Source organism: Gigantopelta aegis, chromosome 5, assembly GCF_016097555.1.
Source record: "Gigantopelta aegis isolate Gae_Host chromosome 5, Gae_host_genome, whole genome shotgun sequence".
In the NCBI taxonomy this organism is placed as follows: Eukaryota; Metazoa; Mollusca; class Gastropoda; order Neomphalida; family Peltospiridae; genus Gigantopelta; species Gigantopelta aegis.
Window position 1 is genome coordinate 12323163 of NC_054703.1, and position 27012 is coordinate 12350174.

The 27012-nt window shown below is 37.5% G+C and overlaps 1 protein-coding gene across 1 annotated transcript in view; it reads left to right on the forward strand.

Annotated features, from left to right (window-relative positions):
* The window catches only part of LOC121373262 (talin-1-like), a 101876-nt gene that overhangs the window by 5501 nt on the left and 69363 nt on the right, over positions 1-27012 (forward strand). Inside the window, exons 4-21 of the mRNA XM_041499784.1 lie at positions 1538-1698; positions 2126-2279; positions 3019-3123; positions 3903-4070; positions 4542-4757; positions 5442-5555; positions 6930-7061; positions 8309-8437; positions 9348-9575; positions 9923-10057; positions 12724-12852; positions 14041-14124; positions 14876-15103; positions 15977-16096; positions 16905-17242; positions 18041-18134; positions 19296-19385; positions 23669-23692. Of these exons, the coding sequence (XP_041355718.1) occupies positions 1538-1698; positions 2126-2279; positions 3019-3123; positions 3903-4070; positions 4542-4757; positions 5442-5555; positions 6930-7061; positions 8309-8437; positions 9348-9575; positions 9923-10057; positions 12724-12852; positions 14041-14124; positions 14876-15103; positions 15977-16096; positions 16905-17242; positions 18041-18134; positions 19296-19385; positions 23669-23692 (2649 nt within the window). The remainder of the gene's footprint in view (positions 1-1537; positions 1699-2125; positions 2280-3018; positions 3124-3902; positions 4071-4541; positions 4758-5441; positions 5556-6929; positions 7062-8308; positions 8438-9347; positions 9576-9922; positions 10058-12723; positions 12853-14040; positions 14125-14875; positions 15104-15976; positions 16097-16904; positions 17243-18040; positions 18135-19295; positions 19386-23668; positions 23693-27012) is intronic.

Genomic DNA, 27012 nt, shown 5'->3' on the forward strand with positions numbered 1-27012 from the left:
TTTTTTTTTTTTAATTACCAGTCCTACCTACTCAAATAGGCGAGTAATATGCATAGTTTACCTGTAATTACCAGATTTATACCTGTTAAATCTAACATTTTTAAAGTATTATTTTTTTATCTAGACAGCCATCCATTCACCTTTCTGGAAATGTATAGCCTATAACTAAAATTAATGATAAAAGAAGTAGTTTTATCCTTTAACAAACATGATCATAAATCTGCTATTTAAACTCAGTGTGCAGGGAAGGTCAAGACTGTAAAACTTAGTGGTGAAAGAGTTTAATTTTTTTTTTTATAAAAATGGAAGGAGAAAGAGTTTTAAAAATAGATGGAAGAAAAAAAAAAAATGAAATGACAATTGAATTAATCTTTTTCAAGCAATTATATTTCAATATTTGAAAAAACCCTAATTATCAGATAAATCATACAACTGCTCACAATGTTTCTTAAATACTTCATAATTACCATTTTAAAAAATAAAATATACTTTTCAGTTTTTATTAATTTTAATTATAGTTTATTAGGCAGACAAGTTTGACACTCTGTTTTTTTGTTGTATTTTCATACTGTCAGTATAATATCTTCAATTTATAATTAATTAGATGTAGTAATTTAAAAATTGTCTTCAGAAATTACTTGATATATTTATGGTGCATACATCCAGTTCCTCAATTACCATAGTTTGACACCCAATAGCCGATGTATTTTTTGTGCTGGGGTGTCATTAAACCATTCATTCATTCGGGGCGGGATGTAGTTCAGTGGTAAAGCGCCTGCTTGATGCGCGGTCGGTTTGTGACCTATCCCCGTCGGTGGGCCCATTGGGCTATTTCTCGTTCTAGCCAGTGCACCACAACTGGTATATCAAACGTCATGGTATGTGCTATCCTGTCTGTGCATATAAAAGATCCCTTGCTATTAATGGAAAAATATAGCAGGTTTCCTCTGTGAGACTGTCAGAATAACCAAATGTTTCAAATCCAGTAATCGATGGTTCGTAAATCAATGTGCTCTAGTGGTGTCATTAAACAAAACAATCTTTTACAACAAGGGACGGGATATAGCCCAGTGTTAAAGTGTTTGCTTGATGCGCAGTCGGTCTGGGATCGATCCCCGTCGATGGGCCCATTGAGCTATTTCTCGCTTCAGCCTGTGCACCACGACTGGCATATCAAAGGCTGTGGTATGTGTTATTCTGTCTGTGGGATGGTGCATATAAAAGATCCCTTGCTGCTAATCGAAAAGAGTAGCCCATGAAGTGACTACAGCAGGTTTTCTCTCTAAATATCTGTGTTGTTCCTAACCATATGTCTGACACCATATAACCATAAATAAAATGTGTTGAGTGCGTCGTTAAATAAAAAAAATCTTTCTTTCTTTCCTAACCATATGCCTGACACCATATAACTATAAATAAAATGTGTTGAGTGCATCGTTAAATGAAACATTTCCTTCCTTCCTTTTACAACAAACAATATGTTTTTAAAGTTAAACCATCCATTATAATAATGTTTCTTTTCCGTCTTTCTGTTCAGCACTCTGTGAAATGGCGGGAGAACCAGCTGGACCTGAATCGACAGAAAGTTGGAGCCCAGCTGTCGGCCATGAATGCTGCGACCGCTCAGCTCGTGACCTTGACCTCTGGCAAGGAGGATGAAATTGATTACACTGCTGTTGGATCGGCCATCAATCAAATGTATGTTGTTGCCTGTTCTAGTATTCATCCTGACACTTGTTTTGTAAAATCAGTACGGCACCCACAAGCTCGTATAATAATCTCTTATATGGTTGTGTTGGTAATCAAAACGACGTGTAATGATTAAGATGTGATGTTTCAGCTCATCCAACATGAATACGAGTTGTAATTAATAAATATACTGTAGTTGTGTTGGTAAACAAAACGATGTGTAATGATTAAGATGTGATGTTTCAGCTCGTCCAACATGAATACGAGTTGTAATTAATAAATATACTGTAGTTGTGTTGGTAAACAAAACGATGTGTAACGATTAAGATTTGATGTTTCAGCTCATCCAACATGAATATGAGTTGTAATTAATAAATATACTGTAGTTGTGTTGGTAAACAAAACGATGTGTAATGATTAAGATGTGATGTTTCAGCTCGTCCAACATGCCTGATCTGAGCCGGGACGTCAAGGTGCTGGCCGCGCTACAGGAAGACTCCCAGTCCGGCGACCGTCTGATGGATGCGGCCAGACGTCTGGCGGGCGCCTTCTCCAGCCTACTCAGTGCCGCACAGCCAGGCAGTCAGGAGGTGAGTGAAACACACAGTAGTCTTACAAGGGCCCACACTGTCCGTAACTATAGTTCTTCCCACAGGGAATGCCTTTTTTGATACTATGGAATATACTTCCAAGTTATTTATTTCTAAGCTGATTATTTTCATAATTGCACCCAAGAATAGTTAGGTTTTTTGTTTTGTTATTTCCAAGATACTTTTACTGTTTTTCTTACGTCAGACCAAACTTTATTTGACGATGGGACGGACTATAGATGGGTCAGTTGCTAATTTCTATTCAAAATGGTTCCTACATTTAGGATTTAAACTTCAGGTTAAATTAGCCACTTTTCCCCCAGCTCCACCCAGTGTCCCTTGCCTGGTATATCAAAAACCATGGTATAGTTTTTTCTCCCGTCCCAACCAGTTTCCGACAATCGTAGTAAAAAACCCAGAAGAAAAGGTATCTGCAAATTACAATAAAAAATAATTCTAAGTGAAAAAAAAGAGAACAATTCTGGGAATATTTTTACTTTCTACTGTGCAGAAACTGTGTGATCACCTTAGTACAACACATTATTAAAGCAAGAGGAATAACTCATGACAAACCTATTGCAGTGACAAATGCAGTATTATAACAATGTGTCTGTGTGTGTTGTCTGATCATGTATTGTTTGTGTTTTCAGTCGCGACGTGTCTGTGTGTGTTGTCTGGTCATGTACAGCCATTACATGTCTGTGTGTGTTGTCTGATAATGTATTGTGTATGTTTACAGCCGCGACAGAATCTGTTAGCGGCGGCCAGTAAGATCGGCGAGGCCAGTCAACAGGTGATGGAAGAGGTTGGGGAAACCGTTCAAGATCTAGACAAGGCATTCCAGGTACGTGGCCAGCCAGTCAGCATTTAAAGGTTAACTTTACAATAAAGCCTGTTACTGACCACTGTCGGGCTGCTGGTGCTCCCTTGCACCTGCCAGTACAGGCGGTCCCTCCTCCTTCCCACCCCCACCTTTCCTGTCCTGGACAGAAGAACCGGCCGAGGTCGGCTCTTGTGCCAAGGACAGGCGTGCGCTACAACAGCTTGCTCTGAATGTGCACATAAAGCCCTATGATCTGACCTGACCTAATACCGTTCTATGGGCAATCTTCGCTTGAAGTTGGGCAGTTTAACATGGGTTTCAATGGCAGATGACATCTGTGTAGTGAGACCTTAGTACATATCAAATTGGCACAATCTGACATCATCGATTGACACACTACAGCCTTAAGGAAATGTCGGTCAAACCACATCAGTGATTATTATATAAATTAAAATCAATTATAGGTAATAAATATGATCTTAAACTCTTATCATTTCATATCATGTTTATGTCCCTTGTTAAATAAATGTTTGTGAAAATTATTTCACTTGGGAGATAAACATAATACGAAATGGAAGCTTGTTTAATATCCTATAAATGTTTTTTGTAAAAAATTTAGGAGGTTAGAGATGAAATGCACAAAACAGAAAGTAATGGTTTTTGTAATTGTGTTGTGTTTCAGGAAACTCTTCTGTCGTTGGCGAAGGCTGTTGCCAATTTCATATTTTTTATTCTTGCAGACCTGAGATGAAATACACAAAACAGAAAGTAATGGTTTTTGTGATTGTGTTGTGTTTCAGGAAACTCTTCTGTCGTTGGCGAAGGCTGTTGCCAATGCGACGGCGTCTCTGGTGCTGAAGGCGAAGAATGTGGCCAGCAAGACAGAGGACCAGGGACTACAGAACAAAGTAATCAGCTCGGCCACGCAGTGTGCACTCGCCACCTCACAGCTCGTCGCCTGCACCAAGGTAAGAGTTACCTTCTCCTTGTTAGAGTTACTTCCTCCTTGTTAGAGTTAAGGTAAGAGGGGGTGCGGGGTGTAGCCCAGTGGTAAAGTGCTCGTTTGATCCCCATCAGTGGGCCCATTGAGCTATTTCTCGTCACAGCCAGTGCACCAGGACTGGTATATCAAAGGCCGTGGTATGTGCTGTCCTGTCTGTGGGATGGTGCATATAAAAGATCCCTTGCTACTAATTGAAAAATGTAGCGGGTTTCCTCTATTACTGTGTCAAAATGACCATAATGTTTGACATCCAGTAGCCGATGATTAATAAATCAATGTGCTCTAGTGGTGTCGATAAACAAAACAAACTTCTTCATCTTCTGTGGCCCCAGTCCAGCGTGTCAGGAACAGCTGATCGAGGCAGCCAAGCTGGTAGCGAAGTAGTCGATGCACTCTAGTGGTATCGTTAAACTAAACACATTTCACTTCACCTCAGGTTGTGGCCCCGACTATCGGCAGCCCGGCGTGTCAGGAACAGCTGATAGAGGCAGCCAAGCTGGTAGCGAAGTCCGTGGAAGGGATCGTCGAGGCTGCGCAGTCGGCGTGTAAGGACGACGTCGCGTTGCAGGACCTGGGTGGAGCTGCGACCGCGGTGACCAAGTCTCTCAACGATCTGCTGCAACATATCAAGAAGGCGGGAGGCCCTGTTAGGGTGAGATATTGATTTTGTTGTCTACATTTAATTTTAACTTGATTTACATATTAAGAAGGTGGGAGGCCCTGTTTGGGTAAGATACATATTTACTTATCTGGGCTGGAGCTTATAGTCTGTCCCATGGGGAATGCATTTTATCATACTATGGAATTTACTACACGTTATTTATTTCTGAGCCAATTATTTTCTAAATTGCACACAAAAATAGTAATTTTGTGGTTATTTCTAAAACACTTTTACTTTTCTTTTCAAACCAAACTGAAATTATTTACAAAAAATATTTTTGTAGGCAGATGTGATGGACTATGGATTCAAATCTTTAATGATATAATGTTCCCATGGTGTTAAAGTTGACTGAAAAAGGGTTTTGTGAGCACAGGGCCATGCAGCTTTTCATTTTAATTTTTCATTTGAAGAAAACTGGAGGTTCTGTTATTTATTTAGAAATCTGTTTTTCATTTATTTTAATTTACATAGGAAGAATGCTGCGAGGCCTTGTTAGGGTAAAATATCTTTTTGTACACTCTTCCAGCCTGAATTAAAAATAGAGGGGAAAGGGTATCGATTTTAGTTTTGCTTGACCTACAAATAATAAGAAAAAGTGTTTGGGAAATAACAACAATGTTCTATTTACAAGATTTAAATTAATTTTAATTTTAATTTTACTAATGTTTGCCACAGGCCCAGGAGCAGCATGAGGAAGCAGTAGATCAGATAATCACCGTCACTGACCGACTGTTCAGCAGTGTTGGCGACGCCCACGAGATGGTCAAACAGGCTCGTTACCTGGCGCAGGTGTGTACACATACATTGTATTAACATACTAGGTCTTTACGCTGGAAGTAATCATTTTGTATTTCCTGATTGTAGAATATGTTAACACTATGTTTTATTATCCGCATGGTTCAACATAACCGAGTTAATAATAATCATACAAAGCACGCATAATAACATGTCTAATGACGTAATTTTGGGAAGTGACATCATAACATGATGTTGCTTCTCCAGTCCTAACTCAGACTTTGCATTTGAAATATGACGTCATTTCGTCGGTTCCTTTTAGTGGTTAAAACATTTTGAGACTGTCCTTGTTATTCATAAAGAAAACAATAATAATAATATGGATAATAAAGAAATCATTACACTCACGTGCGAGTCGTACTGATTTTACGAAACTCGTGTCAGGATTCACATATTATTAAAAAATCCTGACACTCTTTTCATAAAATCAGTACAACACACAAGCTTATATAATAATCTCTATTAATGTCTTCATGTTTCCTCGATTATGACTTTGTGAGTATGACCTTGCCATGTAAGGGGAGCTATCACTGTGAGTCCCCATCACTCTCCTGAGACTAGTTCATGGAAAATATTTTTAATTACCCTTAGCATATGATTTAGTACAACAAAAGATTAAATATTAGTGCTCATTATGGTAATATCTTATCACTGCCCTTAATTTAAATTATTCATGTCGAGGTCTGTTGCTAATTGTTTTACATTTAAAGGCATATTGTCACAGACCATTGACCTATTTAATGGTCTAACAAAGTATTACCTCAACAAAAATAATTTGATTTGTCCCTAAATGTACTTTATTCAACCATCTTCATAACCACCATACTCCATTTATTAATGGCATTTTGTAAAAATAATTGGATTATGGCAATGGTCCATAATTCAAAAACTAAAATTGCCAAGAGGGATGACATGGATTTCACTCCACCATGGTTCAGTTACGGTGATCCGATAGCTAGATTTGATTTTTCAACAATTAATGTAATTTATATTTATTATCCATTTTTAGAGCAATACGATCCTTAAATCCGTGACAGTATGCCTTTAACATGGTTTGATTATGGGTTTTGTTGGCCCAGTGTTACACATGTTTGTGTGATAGTGTACGTGTTAGATTCCGTCTGGTTATGTTATTAACTGGTTCACGGATGATTATTTCAAAGTTATTACTGTGTTTGACTCAGTCTTGTTATGTTATTTGCAGGCTCATTCATTCATTCATTCAGTCACTCGCTCACTCACTCAGTCACTCAGTCACTCGCTCGCTCACTCACTCACACTCACTCACTCACGCACGCACTCACTCATTCACTTATTAATTCCAATGATTACTGTGTGTTTGACTCAGTCTGACTGTGTTATTTGCAGGCCACATCTCAGCTGGTGAGTGCTATCCGGGTTCAGGCGGAGGGCCACACTGACTCGGAGATGCAGAAACGTCTCCTGGCGGCCGCCAAACAACTCGCAGACGCAACGGCCAACCTCGTGGAGGCAGCCAAGGTACGAACTCGATATATTATAGGTCAAAACGTTATACCTGAGATGATTCCAGTATCCCAAGACACCCTGTGTACACTATATTCGATATATTATAGTATAGATTCCAGTATCCCAAGCCTTACCCTGTGTACACTATACTCGATATATTATAGTATAGATTCCAGTGTCCCAAGCCTTACCCTGTGTACACTATATTCTATATATTATAGTTCAAACAATTATACCTGAGATGATTCCAGTATCCCAAGACACCCTGTGTACACTATACTCGATATATTATAGTTCAAAAAGTTATACCTGAGATCCCAAGACACCCTGTGTACACTATACTCGATATATTATAGTATAGATTCCAGTATCCCAAGCCTTACCCTGTGTACACTATATTCTATATATTATAGTTCAAACAATTATACCTGAGATGATGCCAGTATCCCAAGACACCCTGTGTACACTATACTCAATATATTATAGTATAGATTCCAGTATCCCAAGCCTTACCCTGTGTACACTATATTCTATATATTATAGTTCAAACAATTATACCTGAGATGATTCCAGTATCCCAAGACACCCTGTGTACACTATACTCGATATATTATAGTTCAAAAAGTTATACCTGAGATCCCAAGACACCCTGTGTACACTATACTTGATATATTATAGTATAGATTCCAGTATCCCAAGCCTTACCCTGTGTACACTATACTCGATATATTATAGTATAGATTCCAGTATCCCAAGCCTTACCCTGTGTACACTATACTCGATATATTATAGTTCAAAAAGTTATACCTGAGATCGCAAGACACCCTGTGTACACTATACTCGATATATTATAGTATAGATTCCAGTATCCCAAGCCTTACCTTGTGTGCACTATACTCGATATATTATAGTTCAAAGAGTTACCTGAGATGATTCCAGTATCCCAAGACACCCTGTGTACACTATACTCGATATATTATAGTATAGATTCCAGTATCCCAAGCCTTACCCTGTGTACACTATACTCGATCTATTATAGTTCAACAAGTTATACCTGAGATGATTCCAATGTGAATTGACAAGAGTAGCCCATGAAGTGGCGACAGCGGGTTTCCTCTCTCAGTATCTGTGTGGTCCTTAACCATATGTCTGACACCATGTAACCGTAAATACAATGAGTTGAGTGTGTCGTTAAATAAAACATTTCTTTCTTTTCTTTCATTGTGTATGTTTATAACTGAAAGTTTTGTGTTGTGTAGGGATGTGCGACCAGCCCCAATGACTCCTCCCAGCAGCTTATCTTGAAGAGTGCCGCCGAAGACTTGCGCACAGCAACCAACGCTGCAGCTAGCAACCAGTTTAAACGCAAAGTCATCAATCGACTAGAGGTACAACATTCTGTTTGTCGTATTTTTATTTACTTTACTCCCGGGACGTGTCCCAGTGGTAAAGCCGTCGGTCGGTGGACACATTAGACTATTTTTCTTTCTAGGCAGTGCACCACGACTGGTATATCAAAGGCCGTGGTATGTGTTATCCTGTCTGTGGGATGGTGCATATAAAAGATCCCTTGCTACTAATGGGAAAATGTAGCAGGTTTCCTCTCTAAGACTATATGTAAAAATTACCAAATGTTTGACATCCAATAGCCGATGATTAATAAATCAATGTGTTCTAGTGGTGTTGTTAAACATAAAAAACTTTTACTTTACTCTCATCCCAACCAGTGCCCTACAACTGGTTTATCAAAGGCCATAGTATGTGCTGTCCTGTCTGTGGGAAAGTGCATATAAAAGCTACATTGTTATTCATTGAAAACTATAGTTGGTTTTCTCTGAAGACTAATGGTAAGAATTAGATGTTTGATGTCCAACAGCCCACAATTAATTAACAAAATATTTTTTAATTACACTGTCATTATATATATAAAAAAATGTTCTTCAATTTTTTTTACCCTATTTTCAAATGTATTATGCACACCGGTAAATAATGCGCATCCCCCACTTTGAACATTTATTCCAAGAAAAAAAACATGAACCACAATATAATGAGTTGTAATGAACACTGTCAATAACCTGTAAAGTACCGTAAACTACCGATCGACGATTTTTTATGGACATTTTTAAAAGTTGTTTTTTTGTATTGTTATGTATAATGCACACACCCATTTTTAACCTGTATTTTGGGGAAAAAAGTGCATAATACATGGGAAAATACGGTATATACTATATTTTTTTTGAAGATGAAAACAATGACTGTTTAACTCTTTTTAATACGTTTTAATTTTTTTTAACCCAGAATGCTGCGAGACAAGCTGCCGCAGCAGCCACCCAGCTGATCAACGCGTCTCACTCGGCGAACAAGACGAACCGCAACACGACCTCGCAGGCTCACCTCGTACACCAGTGTGAAGACGTGAACGAGGCCATACCCTACCTCGTTCAGAGTCTGAAGGCCGTACAGCGCAGCCAGGACACGGCCACCGCGCAACTCAACCTGATCAACGCCAGCCAGGACTTCATACACGTGAGTCTATATAACTAACATAAGTCTGGACTTCATACACGTGAGTCTATATAACTAACATAAGTCTGGACTTCATACACGTGAGTCTATATAACTAACATAAGTCTGGACTTCATACACGTGAGTCTATATAACTAACATAAGTCTGGACTGTAGAAGTCATTCTAAGAAAGATCAAATAACCTTGAGCATAATTTACCAACACATGTTCATAAATACTTATATATATGTTACAAGAAGTTAGATCATAACAAATACAAATTTGTTCAATGTTTTACTATATTCTGTTACTAAATCTTACAACTCTTCTATCTATCAATTAATTAATTATTTTTTATTTATTTCAGCCGACCGGCAAGTTGATCGCTGCAGCCAATGCAGCCGCTCCAACCATCAGCAACCAATCAGCTGTGTTAACGCTGAACAACAATGTCAAGGTCATGTCGACAGCGCTGGCAGAGTTACGAGCAGCGTCGGCAAAGGTTTGTAAAATTTTGGGTCTTTTTTTTTTATGGTAATTTGAAATTCATAATTATCTGGAGTCTTTTAAATTTGTGTTCTAGTGACAATAAAAAATATTTAGAAAATAATAATAATAAAAAAAAAATGTAACCTAGAATACAGTTTTACAAGAATTTCATTAGTGACAAACTTACTTTTTTCTGTGCTCTGCTCATATTTGTTTTTTCTCACTGTGCTCAACTTCACTTTTCCTGTTGACATTCGGTGAAAATTGTACCTTGATTAACATTTTCAACTATTTAACTTTTATTTTAACACAGAAATTTACTGATGTACAATTTTCAGTTTCGCTGTCTTTTGTGTATAAGATTGAACAGTTTTGCTGGATTTAATCTGTTTATTGACAACTAAATAATGATATTTTAATACTCAAATTTACAAATTCAGTAGAATTATCAATTTTGCTGTCTTTTTTTTATCTGAGATTGAATGCTTTTGGTGGATATACTCTACGTTTATTGACCACTAAATAATAACATTTTAATGTTGAAATTTACGTAAAATATGTGGTATCACATATGAAATCAAACAATTATGGTGAATATTCTCTTCGTTTATTGACATTTTTAACAAACAAAAAATGGTAACATAGCCAACAAGTACAGGAATGGTTATTTATACCTTAGAACACAGTTTGATGATGATATCATAGAGCTTGGTGCATGTACAGACATTTCCTTTCGGTTTCCACGCTAATGCTGATGCATAGCTTCTGTACTCTTAACTTCATTGGACTTGGTTTGAGTTTGGAGTTTGCTTTCTCCTAGGAGAGTTTCCTTACTAGGATTCTGAGCCTCTCCAGCCCAGTTTTGATTTTGGATTTTGCTTCTCCTAGACAGTTGTCTTTCTTGACTCATGTCCTCTGTCTGTCTGGTCCATATTAGTCTAGTTTCTACCTTTTGACCAGTCCAGCTTGGGTGACCCTACCACATGATTCGCACGGTCTTGAAAAGTGCTTGAATTTAGAAGTTTGAAATGAAAAGTGCTTATTTTCACTTTTATGGGAAAAAGTGCTTGAAAAGTGCAAAAGTCCTTGAAAAGTGCTTGAATTTCATGTCAGTGCGACTAACCAGAAATTACGGAACAATCTCGAAAGACATTTAGCATTTTTACTTCCGTGTTCGCACTTTCATTCCAGCACTCGCGACATTCCGCGACCCGAATGTACTCGGCCCATCCCGGGACAAATGCTATGTTCCGAATGCCTCAGCCGAGATTTACCGATTATTGACGAGTGTAATAGCCTCGTTTTGAGAACTGCAAACAATAGTCAGGCGAGATGATACAGAATCACTTAGATTTTGAAGTTTTTGCAAGCACATGTTCAAATTTAAACATGCCTAGTGGAAAGTGTGTTTTTAACAAAACGTGGTGTTGAAAACATGTGTTTATCAGAGAGAGTAAGGACGTGTCAAAGGCTGTGTGTTCCTGTTGTCGCAAGGATATTAACATTGGCGCCATGGGCGAGAGCGCACTCAAATCGCACGATTTCTATTCTTTTCTATTAAAAAAACATTTTTCGAAAAAGGCTGGTTAAGGTTTGTATTATGGTCCTTGAAAACATAAGGTAGGTCCTTGAAAAGTCCTTGCCTGTATGAACCATGTACCAGGAGCTGATGCTCCAGCTGGCATAGCTCTCCGAGTCATTGAGACATGCAAGCTACCTCACCACGTCAAGGAATGGACCATGAGATAGAAACACAGTTTAATTAGAAACACAGTTTAATTAGAAACACAGTTTAATTAGACTCATTTGAATTTGATTCTGCAAAAGTACATCTACAATATCCCAATACTAAGTGTGCAGTATAATACTAAGTGCAGTATAATACTAAGTGTGCAGTATAACACATTTAAACCTATAGCTCATGGTTAATATTGCTTTTCAACATTACCTATCCTCAGAATAGTGCACTCTACCCCTACGACTAGTAGTCTGGTCCGAACATCCCAACAGCCAATGGGATGGCCTAAAATTCTTCTACTCCCTCTAGTTCCGGTCATGTGACTGAAATTGCCTTCTTTTTCCTTCACTACTTTGGTCTGCACTTTTCATTTGGTTTACTTGACACTTTTATGTGTGGAATACATTTCTATATGTTGTTACATTGTTGTTGTACAATTCTTTTGGTTTTAATCACTTTATTTCATGGTGGGACGTAGCCCAGTAGTAAAGCGTTCATTTGATGCGTGGTCGGTCCAGGATCGATCCCCGTCTGTGGACCCATTGGGCTATTTCTCATTCCAGCCAGTGCTCCACAACTGGTGAAACAAAGGCCATGATATGTACAATTCTGTCTGTGGGATAGTGCATGTAAAAGATCCCTTGCTGCTAATTGAAAAGAATAGCCCATTAAGTGGCGACAGCGGGTTTCCTCTCTCAATATCTGTGTGGTCCTTAACCATATGTCTGACGCCATATAACCCTAAATAAATGTGTTGAGTGCGTCATTAAATAAAACATTTTTTTCTTTCTTTTTTTTAATCACTTTATTTAAAGTGTTGTTTCCAAATTTATTAATTGTCATATTTTACGTATCTATAAAAGAGAAAACACGTCCAGTTTTCTCCAGTTTTATCATAAAGTTAACATTTAATAAGACCAGTGTTTTGTTGTTGATGATAGGCGCAGGAGGTGTGTGGAACTCTGGAGGTGGACAGCGCGGTCGACCAAGTACAGAACTTGGACCGGGAACTCGAGGAGATTCGGAGGGAGGCGCGAGAGGGACGACTGGTGCCAATTCCAGGAGAAACGGTCAGTTTTAATGTCTACATTGTCACAAATCACCCGCAAACTGTGTGAATTGGCAAAGTCATTCTCACATAAGTTTGCGGATGATTTGTTTTGTTCATACCCAGATGAATATAAAAGAAATAACAGACAATACTTATATTAAATTTGAATGATAGTTGCTAATAATAACACTAAAACGTCATACTTCATTATACTTCATTATAAAATGACGTCATCAGATATAACGTTCCCTGACGACATAATTTTTTACATTCATCGAGAATTGAACAAACTTCAGTTGCTACGTCTGGACCAATGGGATGACGTTATGGTTTAATGAATGTCATGGAAATTTAATTGTTGTTAATTACAATTATTGTTAATTACTGTCACATTTTAAACCAAATATTTTTTAACACAATGTTTCTAACAGCCACAGACCAATCTTTCCTTTGATTCCAGTCACATTTTATAATTTTATCATGAGCCGAAAACTACTACTTGCATGTCTGCCATCTTGAACACTATCTTTTGACTGTATCGGTACAGCTAAACCGGTATAGCTAAGAGTAAGACACTTCAGTATGTGGTTTATTTAAACTGGTATAACTAAAACAGTTTAAAATGTAGGTGTGAATGCGATCTCTTCACCATACCGGTATAGCTAAAACACTTCGGTATGTGGTTTCTTTAAACTGGTATAAATAAAACAATTTAAAATGTAAATGTGAACACGATTTTTTCACTATCTAAAACACTTCAGTTTGTGGTTTAGTTAAACTGGTTGAATTAAAACAGTTTAAAATGTAGTGTGAACACAAACTATTTTAGTTAAACTAGTATAAAGTGGAAGTAACAGTGACATCAGAATAAGCAGTTAATGCGTTAACAACAGCCTAACAAACTTGTAGTCCATTGTTATTTTGATTTTGATTTTGTTATTTCTAGCCAAAAGTGTTTTAGTTAACCCAGTATAGTTAAGTTAGTTTAAGTTGTGTAAGTGTGAACATGGTATATATATTTTTTGTGTTTGTCTTTTAGCCTGAGTCAAGTATAGTTAAATTAGTTTTAACCTGTGTAAGTATCAAGATAGTATATGTATTTGTTGTGTTTATTTTTCAACCCGAGTCGAGTATAGTTAAATTGATTTAATTGTGTAAGTGTGAACACAGTATATATATATGTATTCTGTGTGTGTTTATTTTCCAGCCTGAGTCGAGTGGACTGAAACTGAGCACCACATCAAAAACTGTTGGATCTTCCATGGCTCAGTTACTGACTGCAGCCGCCCAGGTCAGTTTCTATGTCATCTTGTCCTAATAAAACGGCAACATATAGGTATTATTTTTCTATCAATGACGTCAACGTTTACGTTTTGTTTCTGTGTTAAGGTTTCGCATTTAATTCCATTTCTCACAAACTAAACGTCCCAGGCCAGACATTTAATTCTAAGCCTGCCTACAGCAATTTTTAGCTAGTAACTTTTGTAATAAATATGAAAAATAATAATTATCACTACAGCCAATGGCAGTTTTATTTATCCAGCGGCAAAAATTGCCATTGGTGAAACCCCTGACCTTCTTGAGAGGGTTGGACATAGCTTAATAGTAATTCCTTGCCTGATGCAGGATCGATCTAGGATCGAACCCTATCGTCGGGCCGTTTGGGCTATTTCTCGTTCAGGCAGTGCTCCGCAACAGGTGTTGCAAAGATTGTGGTATGTACTGCCCTGTTTGTGGGATGGTGTATATAAAAGATCCATATGATCCCAATAGACATTGTGTTTGTTTGGAAAATGCTAAAAGTTAAATGATTGTTGATTTTTGGTTATGGGTAATGAGCAGTATAATATGTGTTGAAAGTTGAAAGTTACTTGATGTCTTTTAGGGTAATGAGAACTATGTCGGAATAGCTCAACGGTTTGTTAGGTTTTTTCTATGGTAATGAGGACTATTATTGGAATATCTAAATATTAAATGATTTGTTTTCCAGGGTAATGAAGACTATGTAAGAATATCTAAATATTAAATGATTTGTTTTCCAGGGTAATGAAGACTATGTAGGAATAGCGGCCCGTGACACGGCGAATGCGCTGAAGGAGTTGACGTCTGCGGTGCGAGGTGTGGCGGCCACGTCCCAGGACCAGGAGGTCCGGCAGGCGATCATCTCGAGTGCCCATGAGGTTCTCATCCAGTCCATTCGTCTGCTGGACGAGGCGAAGAAAGCCATGGGTGACCCCAGCAATCCGGAGAACCAGCAGAGACTCACACAGGTCAGTACGTCAGAGGTGACACGCGTCCGGAATCAGGGGTGGGATTTCTCTTCGGATCAGCTGTTTTCCTCTCATGGAATATTGTGTTTCCTTGCATTTTAATCGTCCTTTCCTCCAAAATGTGTCAGGATTTTTAGAATTTCCGAGACCCCTCTAGATTTCTTCTCCATTTTTTTTACAGTTCACCAATTGCCACCCCTTGGAATTCATTTATGTGTTTTAAGTTTTAATGTGAAGACAAATGCTAGAAATTGAGAAATTAGTCTTAAAATTAAACTTCTTATGACACTTATACTACATTTCTATAGGGACGGTTTTTTCCTGTCTGTTTTTAGTGAATCTCTCCCTCTTTCTATCTCTGTCTGTCTTGTGTGTCTCTGTCTGTCTGTCTGTCTGACTATGTGAACTAATTAACATGATGTATATATTTTGATTGGGCAGGTTGCGAAGTTGGTGTCTGTGGCTCTGAACAACTGCGTCTGTCTCTGTCTGTCTGTCTGTCTGACTGTGTGAACTAATTAACATGATGTATATATTTTTATTGTGCAGGTTGCGAAGTCGGTGTCTGTGGCTCTGAACAACTGCGTCTGTCTCTGTCTGTCTGACTGTCTGACTATGTGAACTAATTAACATGATGTATATATTTTGATTGTGCAGGTTGCGAAGTCGGTGTCTGTGGCTCTGAACAACTGCGTCTGTCTCTGTCTGTCTGACTGTCTGACTGTGTGAACTAATTAACATGATGTATATATTTTGATTGTGCAGGTTGCGAAGTCGGTGTCTGTGGCTCTAAACAACTGCGTCTGTCTCTGTCTGTCTGTCTGTCTGACTGTGTGAACTAATTAACATGATGTATATATTTTTATTGTGCAGGTTGCGAAGTCGGTGTCTGTGGCTCTGAACAACTGCGTGAACTGTCTGCCGGGACAGAGAGATGTGGACAACACCATCAGGAAAATCACAGCCTCCAGCCAGACTCTCTCCTCACCAAGGGTACTGCAGATTACTTATCGTTACCATAGTGACCACACCAGGCATGGTTCCTCGGGGGTGGGGGGTGTTGAGGGGTCTGGAAAATCATAGCCTCCAGCCAGACTCTCTCCTCACCAAGGGTACTGCAGATTACTTATTGTTACCATAGTGACCATACTAGGCATGGTTCCCCAAGGGGTGGGGGTGGGGTAGGGGGTGTTGAGGGGTCTGGACCCCCATGCTCACGATGTAATTTTTTTTTTAAATTCCACTTATTTTAAAGTGCATTCACTGCTAATGTAAAACTTGCATTTAAATACCTGCATGTACTACATGGACAACTTTTCTTTACTCCTGTTAAGTCTAAACCGTCATGATTTTTCAATTGGTTTTAGTTTAAGAAAAAAAAATATATATATATTCACTATAATAGTATTTTCTTTTCAACATCACCTGTCCTCAAACCACTGCACTCCCCCGCCCCCTCTATGGCTAATAGTCTGGTCCGAACGTCCCCACAGCCAGTGGGATGGCCTAAATTCTTCGACTGTATGTACCTCTACTTCCTGTCAAGTGACTGTAACTTCCTGAGCGCCTCAAGATTTTTTCAATTTAAAGTAACATTATTTTGGGAATATATATTTTGGGTACAACATTTATCACCTCCACTTTAGTACAATCTAAAGCCCTGTTAGTGGTGTTTTCGTATCATGAGATGGATATAAATCATATTTGACCCTCAAAAATTATTTAATCCCATACAATAGTATGTTTAAAATAACATACAGTTTATCATCTACTGTATTTATATTTTCCCATTTCGTTGTAGTTCCCGCCTACCGGCAAGTCGTACCAGGAGGTTCAGATAGATATGAACAACGCTGCGGTGGGGTTGAACCAGGCGGCCAGTGACATCGTGTCATCGTCGCGTGACACGACGCAGCGACTCGCGTCATCCTCGAACCAGTACGGTCGCGCATACCAGGAGTTTGTCGACACGGGGCTCACGATGGCTGGACTCTCCAAAGACGTAGAGACACAGAACCAGATCGTGGGCGGCCTCAAGAGCGTTTCCATGGTTTCCAGTAAACTGTTACTCGCAGCGAAGTCAGTCTCGGCCGACCCGAATGCTCCAAATGCAAAGAATCTGTTGGCTCAAGCAGCCAGGTAATAATGAGCATGTGTTTGATCCGACACCATATAACCGTAAATAAAATGTGTTGAGCGCGTCGTTAAATAAAACATTTCCAGTGTTGAATTTGGGGATTAAAAAACAAATTTATAATCATTATTCAGCCAAAGTCATAAAATGATGTAATACAGCTATTTCGAGCAGGGCTTCTAGAAATTTTATAAAATCCACTAGCCATGATTAAAAATTCACTAGCCCTACTAGCCCTAAGTTTATAAAAGTTTACTAAATAATAGTACTAATCAGATGTATGTCATCTAAAGAGGGAGATAGAGCTTAAAAATGCTAACATTGGAGGGGTTGGGTTGGGGCAGGATAGCAGGGCTGCAGAAAGTACTCACCCGCTCGCCAAATGAGAGTAAAAATTCGTACGGACGATTTAAAAAATGCAACTACCAGCCCTACGGTCTATTTGTCTTTTTGATTTTGTTTTCCACATGATGTTGATCCTTACCAAGTGTTATTAACAATGTTTTGTCACTATATCTATATATTTCATTTGAAGGGAAGACCCTGTATATTATAATATTGTTAATAATATATTGTTCTATAGACTGGCAGACTAGTCGAAATTCTGTCGGGCTAGTAAAATTTAGTTGGTTCTGGTCCAGCGGGCTAGTTAAATATCTTCCATTTCTGCACCCCTGGATATTCATATTTACAAAATAGACTTAACTGCAGCATTTGACCCAAAAAAAATCACTAGCCATCGGGCATGTCAATGGTAGTTATTTACTAGCCCGACATTGAATTTCAATATTGTAACCTTACAGGGCAGTGACGGAAAGCATCAACCATCTGATCAACATCTGCACGGTATCGGCTCCAGGCCAGAAGGAGTGTGACAACGCTCTCCGACAGATACAGGTAACACTCACTTCTCTTAACAGTGTTTCTGCCAGAAAAATGTCTTTTTGGGGTAGGGTCTTATGGAATTGAATGCAACCAAGGTTAACAGGGGTATGGGAGGCCTCTCCCAGAAAGAAAATGGGTTAAGTTTAGGGTTAGGGTTAAGAAAATCATATAGTAATGATAAGATTAATTAATTTTAATACCCATTTTACCCACTGGCAGAAACCCTGCTTAAATATATCCACAAATTTCATATCCAGGCATCCATGTATGAAAAAATCCCAGGAGAGGGAAAGATTAAAATTCTCCAGATATAAATTAAGGGAAAATGGCACAAAAAAAATAAAAAATTATCTCTTCAAAGATTATTAATGCTGCCATTTTGATTTAACTGACTTTACAGGATGTATTGTTTTTGTAAGTAGGCTTTATGGTTTGAGTAATATTTTTATTTTTACCGGCTTCGGTGGCGTCGTGGCAGGCCATCGGTCTACAGGCTGGTAGGTACTGGGTTCGGATCCCAGTCGAGGCATGGGATTTTTAATCCAGATACCGACTCCAAACCCTGAGTGAGCAAGGCTCAATGGGTAGGTGTAAACCACTTGCACCGACCAGTGATCCATAACTGGTTCAACAAAGGCCATGGTTTGTGCTATCCTGCCTGTGGGAAGTGCAAATAAAACATCCCTTGCTGCTAATCGGAAGAGTAGCTCATGTAGTGGCGACAGCGGGTTTCCTCTCAAAATCTGTGTGGTCCTTAACCATATGTCTGACGCCATATAACCGTAAATAAAATGTGTTGAGTGCATCGTTAAATAAAACATTTCTTTCTTATTTATATTTATATGTTAAACGAGCTTCCATATCATGTTTATGTCCTGAGTGAAATAATTTTCATTTGTCACAAACTTTAACAATGAAAATTATTTCATGAGGGATATAAACGTGATACGAAATGGTAGCGAGTTTAATATCCTATTTATTACCCATAATCGATTTTAATTTATATCACTCAACTCTTTTTGGTTGACGTACCGGTAAGGTTGTAGTGCGGCATTCAATGACGCCATCGTGTAACGTTGAAGTGTTACGTCCATCTTGGCGTTCTAGTGGGACGTATCGCTTTGATATGTACAAAGATATTTTTAACCATACAGGTTATAAAATCTGTTTCAGATGATGAGAAACTTGCTGGACAATCCTAACGAGCCTGTCAGTGATGTTTCGTACTTCGAGTGCCTTGATGGAGTCATGGATAAATCAAAGGTGAGATTTAGTTGGGATGTGTGTCCTGTGGAAACACCAATAACACATAGATAGTGTCACAGTAATGCAACACACACAGTAGGCAAGCGTATATCACAAAACAAAAAACAAAGTATTCAGTTAACCACAGCTAGCATGATATACAAACACACACACACACACACACACACACACACACACTCACACACATACACTCAGACACACACACACTGGGACACACACACACCTAGCATGACATACAAACACACATACACTCAGACACACACACTGGGACACACACAGCTAGCATGACATACAAACACACACACATACACTGGGACACACACACACTGGGACACACACACACACACACAGCAAACACACACACACATACACTCAGACACACACACACACACTGGGACACACACACAGCTAGCATGACATACAAACACACACACACACACACACATACACTCAGACACACACACTGGGACACGCACACAGCTAGCATGACATACAAACACACACACACACACACATACACTCAGACACACACACAGCTAGCATGACATACAAACACACACACACATACACTCAGACACACACATACTGGGACACACACACAGCTAGCATGACATACAAACACACACACCCACACACACACACACACATACACTCAGACACACACTGGGACACACACACATGCATACATACACACACACACACACATACACACAGCTAGCATGACATACAAACACACACACACAAAGACGCACACACATACATACACCCATACACACACACACACACACACATACATACACACACACACACACACACACACACAAGGAAGGAAGGATTGTTTAACGTGCACATTCAGAGCAAGCTGTTGTAGCTCACGCAGACACACACACAACACACACACACACACACACACACACACATACATACATACACACAAAAACAAATATTTTTAAAGAAAGATTTTAACTTTAAAATGTAACACAAATGCTTAGGTGCGTAAAGTTATACGGTGTCACAATTGTATTCGTTTTAAGATTAAAGTTGTAGACTTACATTATTTATCCTGAGAGCAAGTTGAGAGCAAGTTGCGAGCTAGTTGCGATGTTTTATTAACGTTGTTAATCTGCTTCTCCTAGTTTAACTGTGAGATCGAGGTAAGATCCTTATTGTAGATTCAGCATTGTGTTCGTATTTGTGTTGTCCTGGGCCCTGTTCCATGAAGCGATTTTAGCACTACTATTGTCGTAAATACCTACCATCGTGACCGTAACTGTTTTCTACGATCGTCAGCCCGTTCTACGAAGCGATTTTAGCACTACTATTGTCGTAAATACTTACCATCGTGACCGTAACTGTTTTCTACGATCATAAGCCTGTTCCACGACGCAGCGCAGCTTACTATCATCGTAAATTACTGTGAACATTTACAGTTGGTGTGAGGCAGTTGTACACCACTAACGTAGATGTCAAATGGCAATTAGATGATGATTTTCTAAGAAAGATACTAACTGTTTGTGTTAAAATGGATCTAATATATACCAAATACCTTTTGTGAAACTCTGCATTTGATGAAAAACAGTCTAGGCCATACGACCTTCACACGAAAATAAGGAAAATAACTCTCATGTCTTATGCATTCGGCTATTATCGCTTAGCAAATAAACTGACAAAGTTACTTTATGGATGTCCGATATCAATTAATACACCCAAGATGTTCCAAAAAGTCGGTAACCTATTTATTATTTAACTAATTTGCACTTCTTCGCAAATAGATTTTAATCATTAAAGGGGCACTTACGACTACTGTAAGGTTGCTTTGTGGAACGGCTGTAAAGTTTACGATGCCGGATGTAAAACTCGCCTTAAGTCACTACAATTAACCTTGGCTACAATTCGTTCGTGGAACAAGGCCCAGCTCAACAAATAAATAGATATCTTCTACTTCTGGCCACATTGTCAGATCTTTAAACTTCAGTGTTATAAACATACTAGGCCGTGTTTACGAAGTCTGTTTATGTCTTACACGTGTGTATAAACTACATACATTTACAACGCTTAAACACCTGTGTTTTAAGAAAAACAGGCTTTATAAATTCGGCCCACCTGGACTGAGTGACATGTGTAAACATAAAGACCATATTGAGACCAAGTATTAAGGCAGGCTTGTACAAAATCATAATTTGCATAATCTTTTTTCGTTTGGGTAGCCATTTTTTAAAATTGAAAAATAAAATGAAAGATGTATTGTTCGAACTTATCATTGAGACTGAGTAAATGTTACACAAACAGTAGATCAGTTATACAAACTGAAATTGTAAAGCCAATACATGAGCACAACTTGTGAAGGCTTCATTAATGACAGTTACACAGTTGAACTTGTAGACCAATTTTTTAACATTTTTAAATCGGTGTTGTATGTGTAAATTTGTCTTTTCCTCGGGGCGGGATTTAGCTCAGTCGGTTGAGTGCTCGCATGAGGTGCTTGCAGCGCAGGATCGAACCACCTTGGTGGATCCATTCAGCTGATTGGGTTTTTTCTCGTTCCAACCAATGCACCACAACTGGACAAAGGCCATTTGTGGTCGGTCTGGGATTGATCCTCATCAGTGGGCCCATTGGGTTATCATGACTGGCATATCAAAGGTCATGGTATGTACTACCATGTCTGTGGGATGGTGCATATAAAAGATCCTTTGCTGCTAATCAAGAAGAGTAGCCCATGAAGTGGTGACAGCAGGTTTCCTCTCTCAATATCTGTGTGGTCCTTAACCATATGTCCGATGCAATATAACCGTAAATAAAATGTGTTGAGTGTGTCGTTAAATAAATTTTTTTTTATCAGACATGAGGCCCTGGAGAAATATCCTTGATTAATCCCTGTGAGTGTCTGTTGAATAAAACATTTCTTCCTTCCTTCCAAAAGAAATATTGCAAATCCTATCTCTTTTATTGTGTACATTAATTATTTAATGATGTTAAATGTCTGTTGTAATCTTCATAATCTCGTTACTCAGTCATTATGGTAGAAAATTATAATTTTCATTGATGTCGTATTTCATTGTCATGTTGCTGTAGCCATTTTTGTTATAACCTAAAATTACATATACCGGTAGATGGGTTGAGGCAGGAACTCTTCGTTTTAAACAGATTATTTTCAGCACAGAATGTTTGGATTGGCTTTCAATTTATACAAATCTGCTTAATTGCATGCAGGTTTTATACTGTTAGCCATATTCTTTTACTTCATTGTCAGTTCTCTACTGGTCGAACTGTAGAGAACTATAGCTTTAGTCTCCAACTGTCTTGTCCGTCTGTCTGTCTGTCTGTCACTCTGTCCCACATATAATTTTTCAGATATTTGTTTTTGCAACGCCTTAAGATATTAAGCTAAAAGTGTTTTTTAAATATATATATCTTTATTATATAGAGTTAAAGATCAAATTCGATTTTCATGTGGATTTGGCCTTTTTTGACAGAGTTATTGCCCTTGAACTAAGCTAGGAGATGTGAAAACGTGTTGGGTTCAGATGGGGACACGTATTGCTTCAACAATGCTCTAATTTCTCGCTCCAGCCAGTGCACCACGACTGGTATGTCAAAGGCCTTGTTATGTGCTATCCTGTCTATGGGATCGTGCATATAAAAGATCCCTTGCTGCTAATCAAAAAAGAGTAGCCCATGAAGTGGCGACAGCGGGTTTCCTCTCTCAATATCGGTGTGGTCCTTAAACATATGTCTGACGCCATATAACCGTAAATAAAATGTGTGGAGTGCGTCGTTAAATTAAACATTTCCTTCAACAATACTCTCGAAATGCTTTTGTAATTCATGTTCATCTTTCATGATGTATTATGTTCTGACAGATAGCTTCTGTATTCTCTATAAAAAGTGCATTTAGCATTTTGTAAATGGGATTCTCTATGCAGCGTCATTGTTTTGATTTTAAGACCGCCCTCGGTGGCTCAGTGGTTAAGCCATCAGACTACAGGCTGGTAGGTACAGGGTTCGCAGCACAGTGTACTGGCTCAAACCCAGAGCGAGTTCTTAAGGGCTCAATGGGTATGTGTAAAACTTGTTCTGGGTGGGAGCTGGTACTGAGAGGCGAACTCAGTACCTACCAGCCTTATGTCCAATGGCTTAAATATTTTGTTTATTTAAAATCAGTGTTGTATGCGTAATTTTGTCAGTCTGTGTTCTGTTCATGCTTTTAAATCCATGCAAATCACTAAGTTGTTTGTTCAGATTGTTTAATATGTTCCCTTGGATATTATTATTTATAGATTGAGACGGCTACTTTAATGAAAGTAAGAATGGGTGATAAATTGAAAACTGTTCTTTCTTTAAAATTTGTTATTAGGTTTAATTATTTCTTTCTGTATTTGTGTGCTGGGGTGTTGTTACACGTTCATTCATTAATTTATTATTTTTATTTTTATTTTTTTAACTAACTACTTTGGTGAATGATTTTTATGAATACAAAATTAAACATCATATTTATAATGACCAGGGCCCCGTTCCATGAAGCGATCTTAGCCCTAAGATCACCTTAAACGCATAGCTACCCTATGCACGTACGTTGATCTTAGGGCTAAGATTGCTCCGTGGAATGGGGCCCTGATTTGAAACTGTTGCACCAGTTCACATGGTATTAAGCTTTGTAAAACAATTAACGTGTGTATAAAGTATCTGATAATCAAGAGATGAAGCTCTTGCATGAACTGTTGAAATTGTAGGGGTCACACAAATCACCATTCACAATTGAGGGCTGTACTTCATGCCATTACCTTTGTTTCCCCATTACAAAATCCTGCTTGTGCCAGTAAGCCTTGATTGCAGCGTGTTCTCTCTTCAACCAGAGCAGGTATCAAAATTACTTTCCTGTTTAACACCCATGTCGAGGTGACATTAAAGAAACGTTTTTCCGTTAAACATTGTGTTTAAATTTTACATTTAAAGGGAGCTATCACTTTAGCTCCTCATCACTCCCCCTGAGATTACTCGTTCCAACCAATGCACCACAACTGGACAAAGGCTGTGGTATGTGCTTTCCTGTCTGTGCATATAAAAGATCTCTAGCTGCATTAAGAAAAATGTAGCGGGTTTCCTCTGATGACTATGAGTCATAATTAACAAATTTTCGACATCCAATAGCCGATGATTTAGCATTACTCGTTCCAACCAATGCACCACAACTGGACAAAGGCTGTGGTATGTGCTTTCCTGTCTGTGCATATAAAAGATCTCTAGCTGCATTAAGAAAAATGTACCGGGTTTCCTCTGATGACTATGAGACATAATTACAAAATTTTCAACATCCCATAGCCGATGATTTATTTTTTGATGTGCTCTAGTGGTGTTGTTAAACAAAACAAACTTCTTCTTCCTCTGAAATTAGTTCAAAGAGAATAATATTTAAGTTCCCTTAGCATGTAAATTAAAAAAGAAAAAAAGAGAAAAAAAGTTAAATTTAAATGTTCAATATGATAAGATTTTAAATGTCTCCCAAAAATGGAAGTACGGGGAACAGTTAATCGCTCACCTTAATTTGTTTCATGGCCAGGTCTGTTTAAACCTGTTGAACTTTATTATTATTATTATTGTTATTATTATTATTATTGTTGTTGTTTTTACTATTAAAACTTTTGGTAATAGCTGGTAAAACTTTGTTTTCAAATTTTTTTACCCTTGTAACATTTGGTGAAAGTTGGGGTTGGTGAACATAAGGTTTGTATACTAGAATTGTTAAAAATAATTTTAAAAAAAACAAACACAAAAAGATTAAAAGAACATGATTTAAGAAAAAATCTATAAAATATTTTTTTTAATAATAAGGTTACAATACTTGTGATACAAGTGACTATATAAGGATGTTGTATGTGATCTTCTGCATGTAAAATAATGCATAAGAAAACCTTTGCTTCATGTATGAACTGAGAAATCTGTGAAATGAAACAAGCTTTCTCTTTTAAAATAATTGATCATTTATATTATTACACGACATAAGCGTACGAGACAGGGCAGGAGCAAAACCTCAAATTTGGGCAAAAATTATACAGATATTTAGGCAAAAATTATACAGATATTTGGGCAAATTGTGCTAACCTAATACCTTTTTATCATGTACAATGTATTTCCATCATTCTACCCTCAAAATTAATTGTAATCCATGTAAAAATGTGTGGCGATTCGTTTGCAATCCTATATAGCTGTTTGGTAATAATGCTAATATGAATAAACGTTTTTATTCAGATTCATGCATTTTCGTTTAATTCAGGCAAAAAACAGCATGCCCCTTACCAAAATGGGAGCCCGTACAAACTGTACAACACTATACCAATGAAATAATAGTTTATTGATATCCTGTAACATAGGCGTATTACAGGATATCAATAAACTATTATTTCATTGGTATAGTGTTGTACAGTTCGTTTGTTTTCTTTCGGATGTTTATAATAATAAATTACAGTAATTATGGTTATGGTTTTAATAATTTTATTTACAAATCATTTTCATACAGAATTATTTTTAACATTTGGATATTAGAAATAATTTTGGTGACAGTTAATCTTTCAGAATAAGAAATGTTATAATTCTATATTTGTATGAATTACAGCTTATACTATGCAATTTGATTGTCTTGGTTTATTTAATTTATTGAAATTGTAAGCTCCCGTTGAAATAGTAGAATTAAGGGAACAGACCCTAGTTTTTAAACACTAAGGCATATTTTTCACCTTGACTCCAGTTTCAACCCGTAAAAATGGACACTAAGTTTGGTTAATTTACAAACCTGTAACAAATTTGGATACAACAGAGTGAAACAAGAGTGTGATATTAAAATACCCTTAAAAATAGACTAAAATGTGACTCCATAACAGTTACTTCTCAGAGGCACATGCATTTTTAAAAATATGAAAAATGCATTTTATGGTATTCGAAACACCAGGATGTTTAGAAACACTTCGGTTGTACGGAAATGAATAATCTAAACAATAAAGTAATGTTTGATTTCAGTGATAATAAATGGCTTTAATAGTGAAGGAATATGCCTTAGTGTTTGAAAAGTAGGGTCCGTCCCTTTAAATCTAAACTAGAAAAGTGTTAACATTGTTGACAAAGTAATGTTTTGGTAGAGATTAAATGGTTCAACCTTGTCAAGATTTTTATATATTATATTAAAAAAAAGAGGTGTATTTTATGAATCTTTTGGACAAGAACAATTTTTAATCAGTCATTTATATGCATTTAGTTAATTAAATAATATATTGACAGTTTTCACTCGTTTTTTTTTTTTTTTTTTTGTGATACACAATATACTTGATGATCATTGTTGGTTTAATTTAAATACATTTAGCTCTTAAATGTGAAAAAAAGACGTAATATTATGCACATTAACTCAAATTAACAAACATATATACGTGTGTACACAGCTGTTTAGGAAAGGTACACTAATGGACAAAGAATTTTTCTAAATTTGACACTTAACAATAAATATATATACTTTTTTTTTCTCTTTTTTTTTCTGAATTCAACTCTAAATGTTTAATATTGAACTTGTTTTTGTTTTTCAGACAGACATAGTTAAAACAATAAATATATATACTTTTTTTTTGTGTTTTCCTAA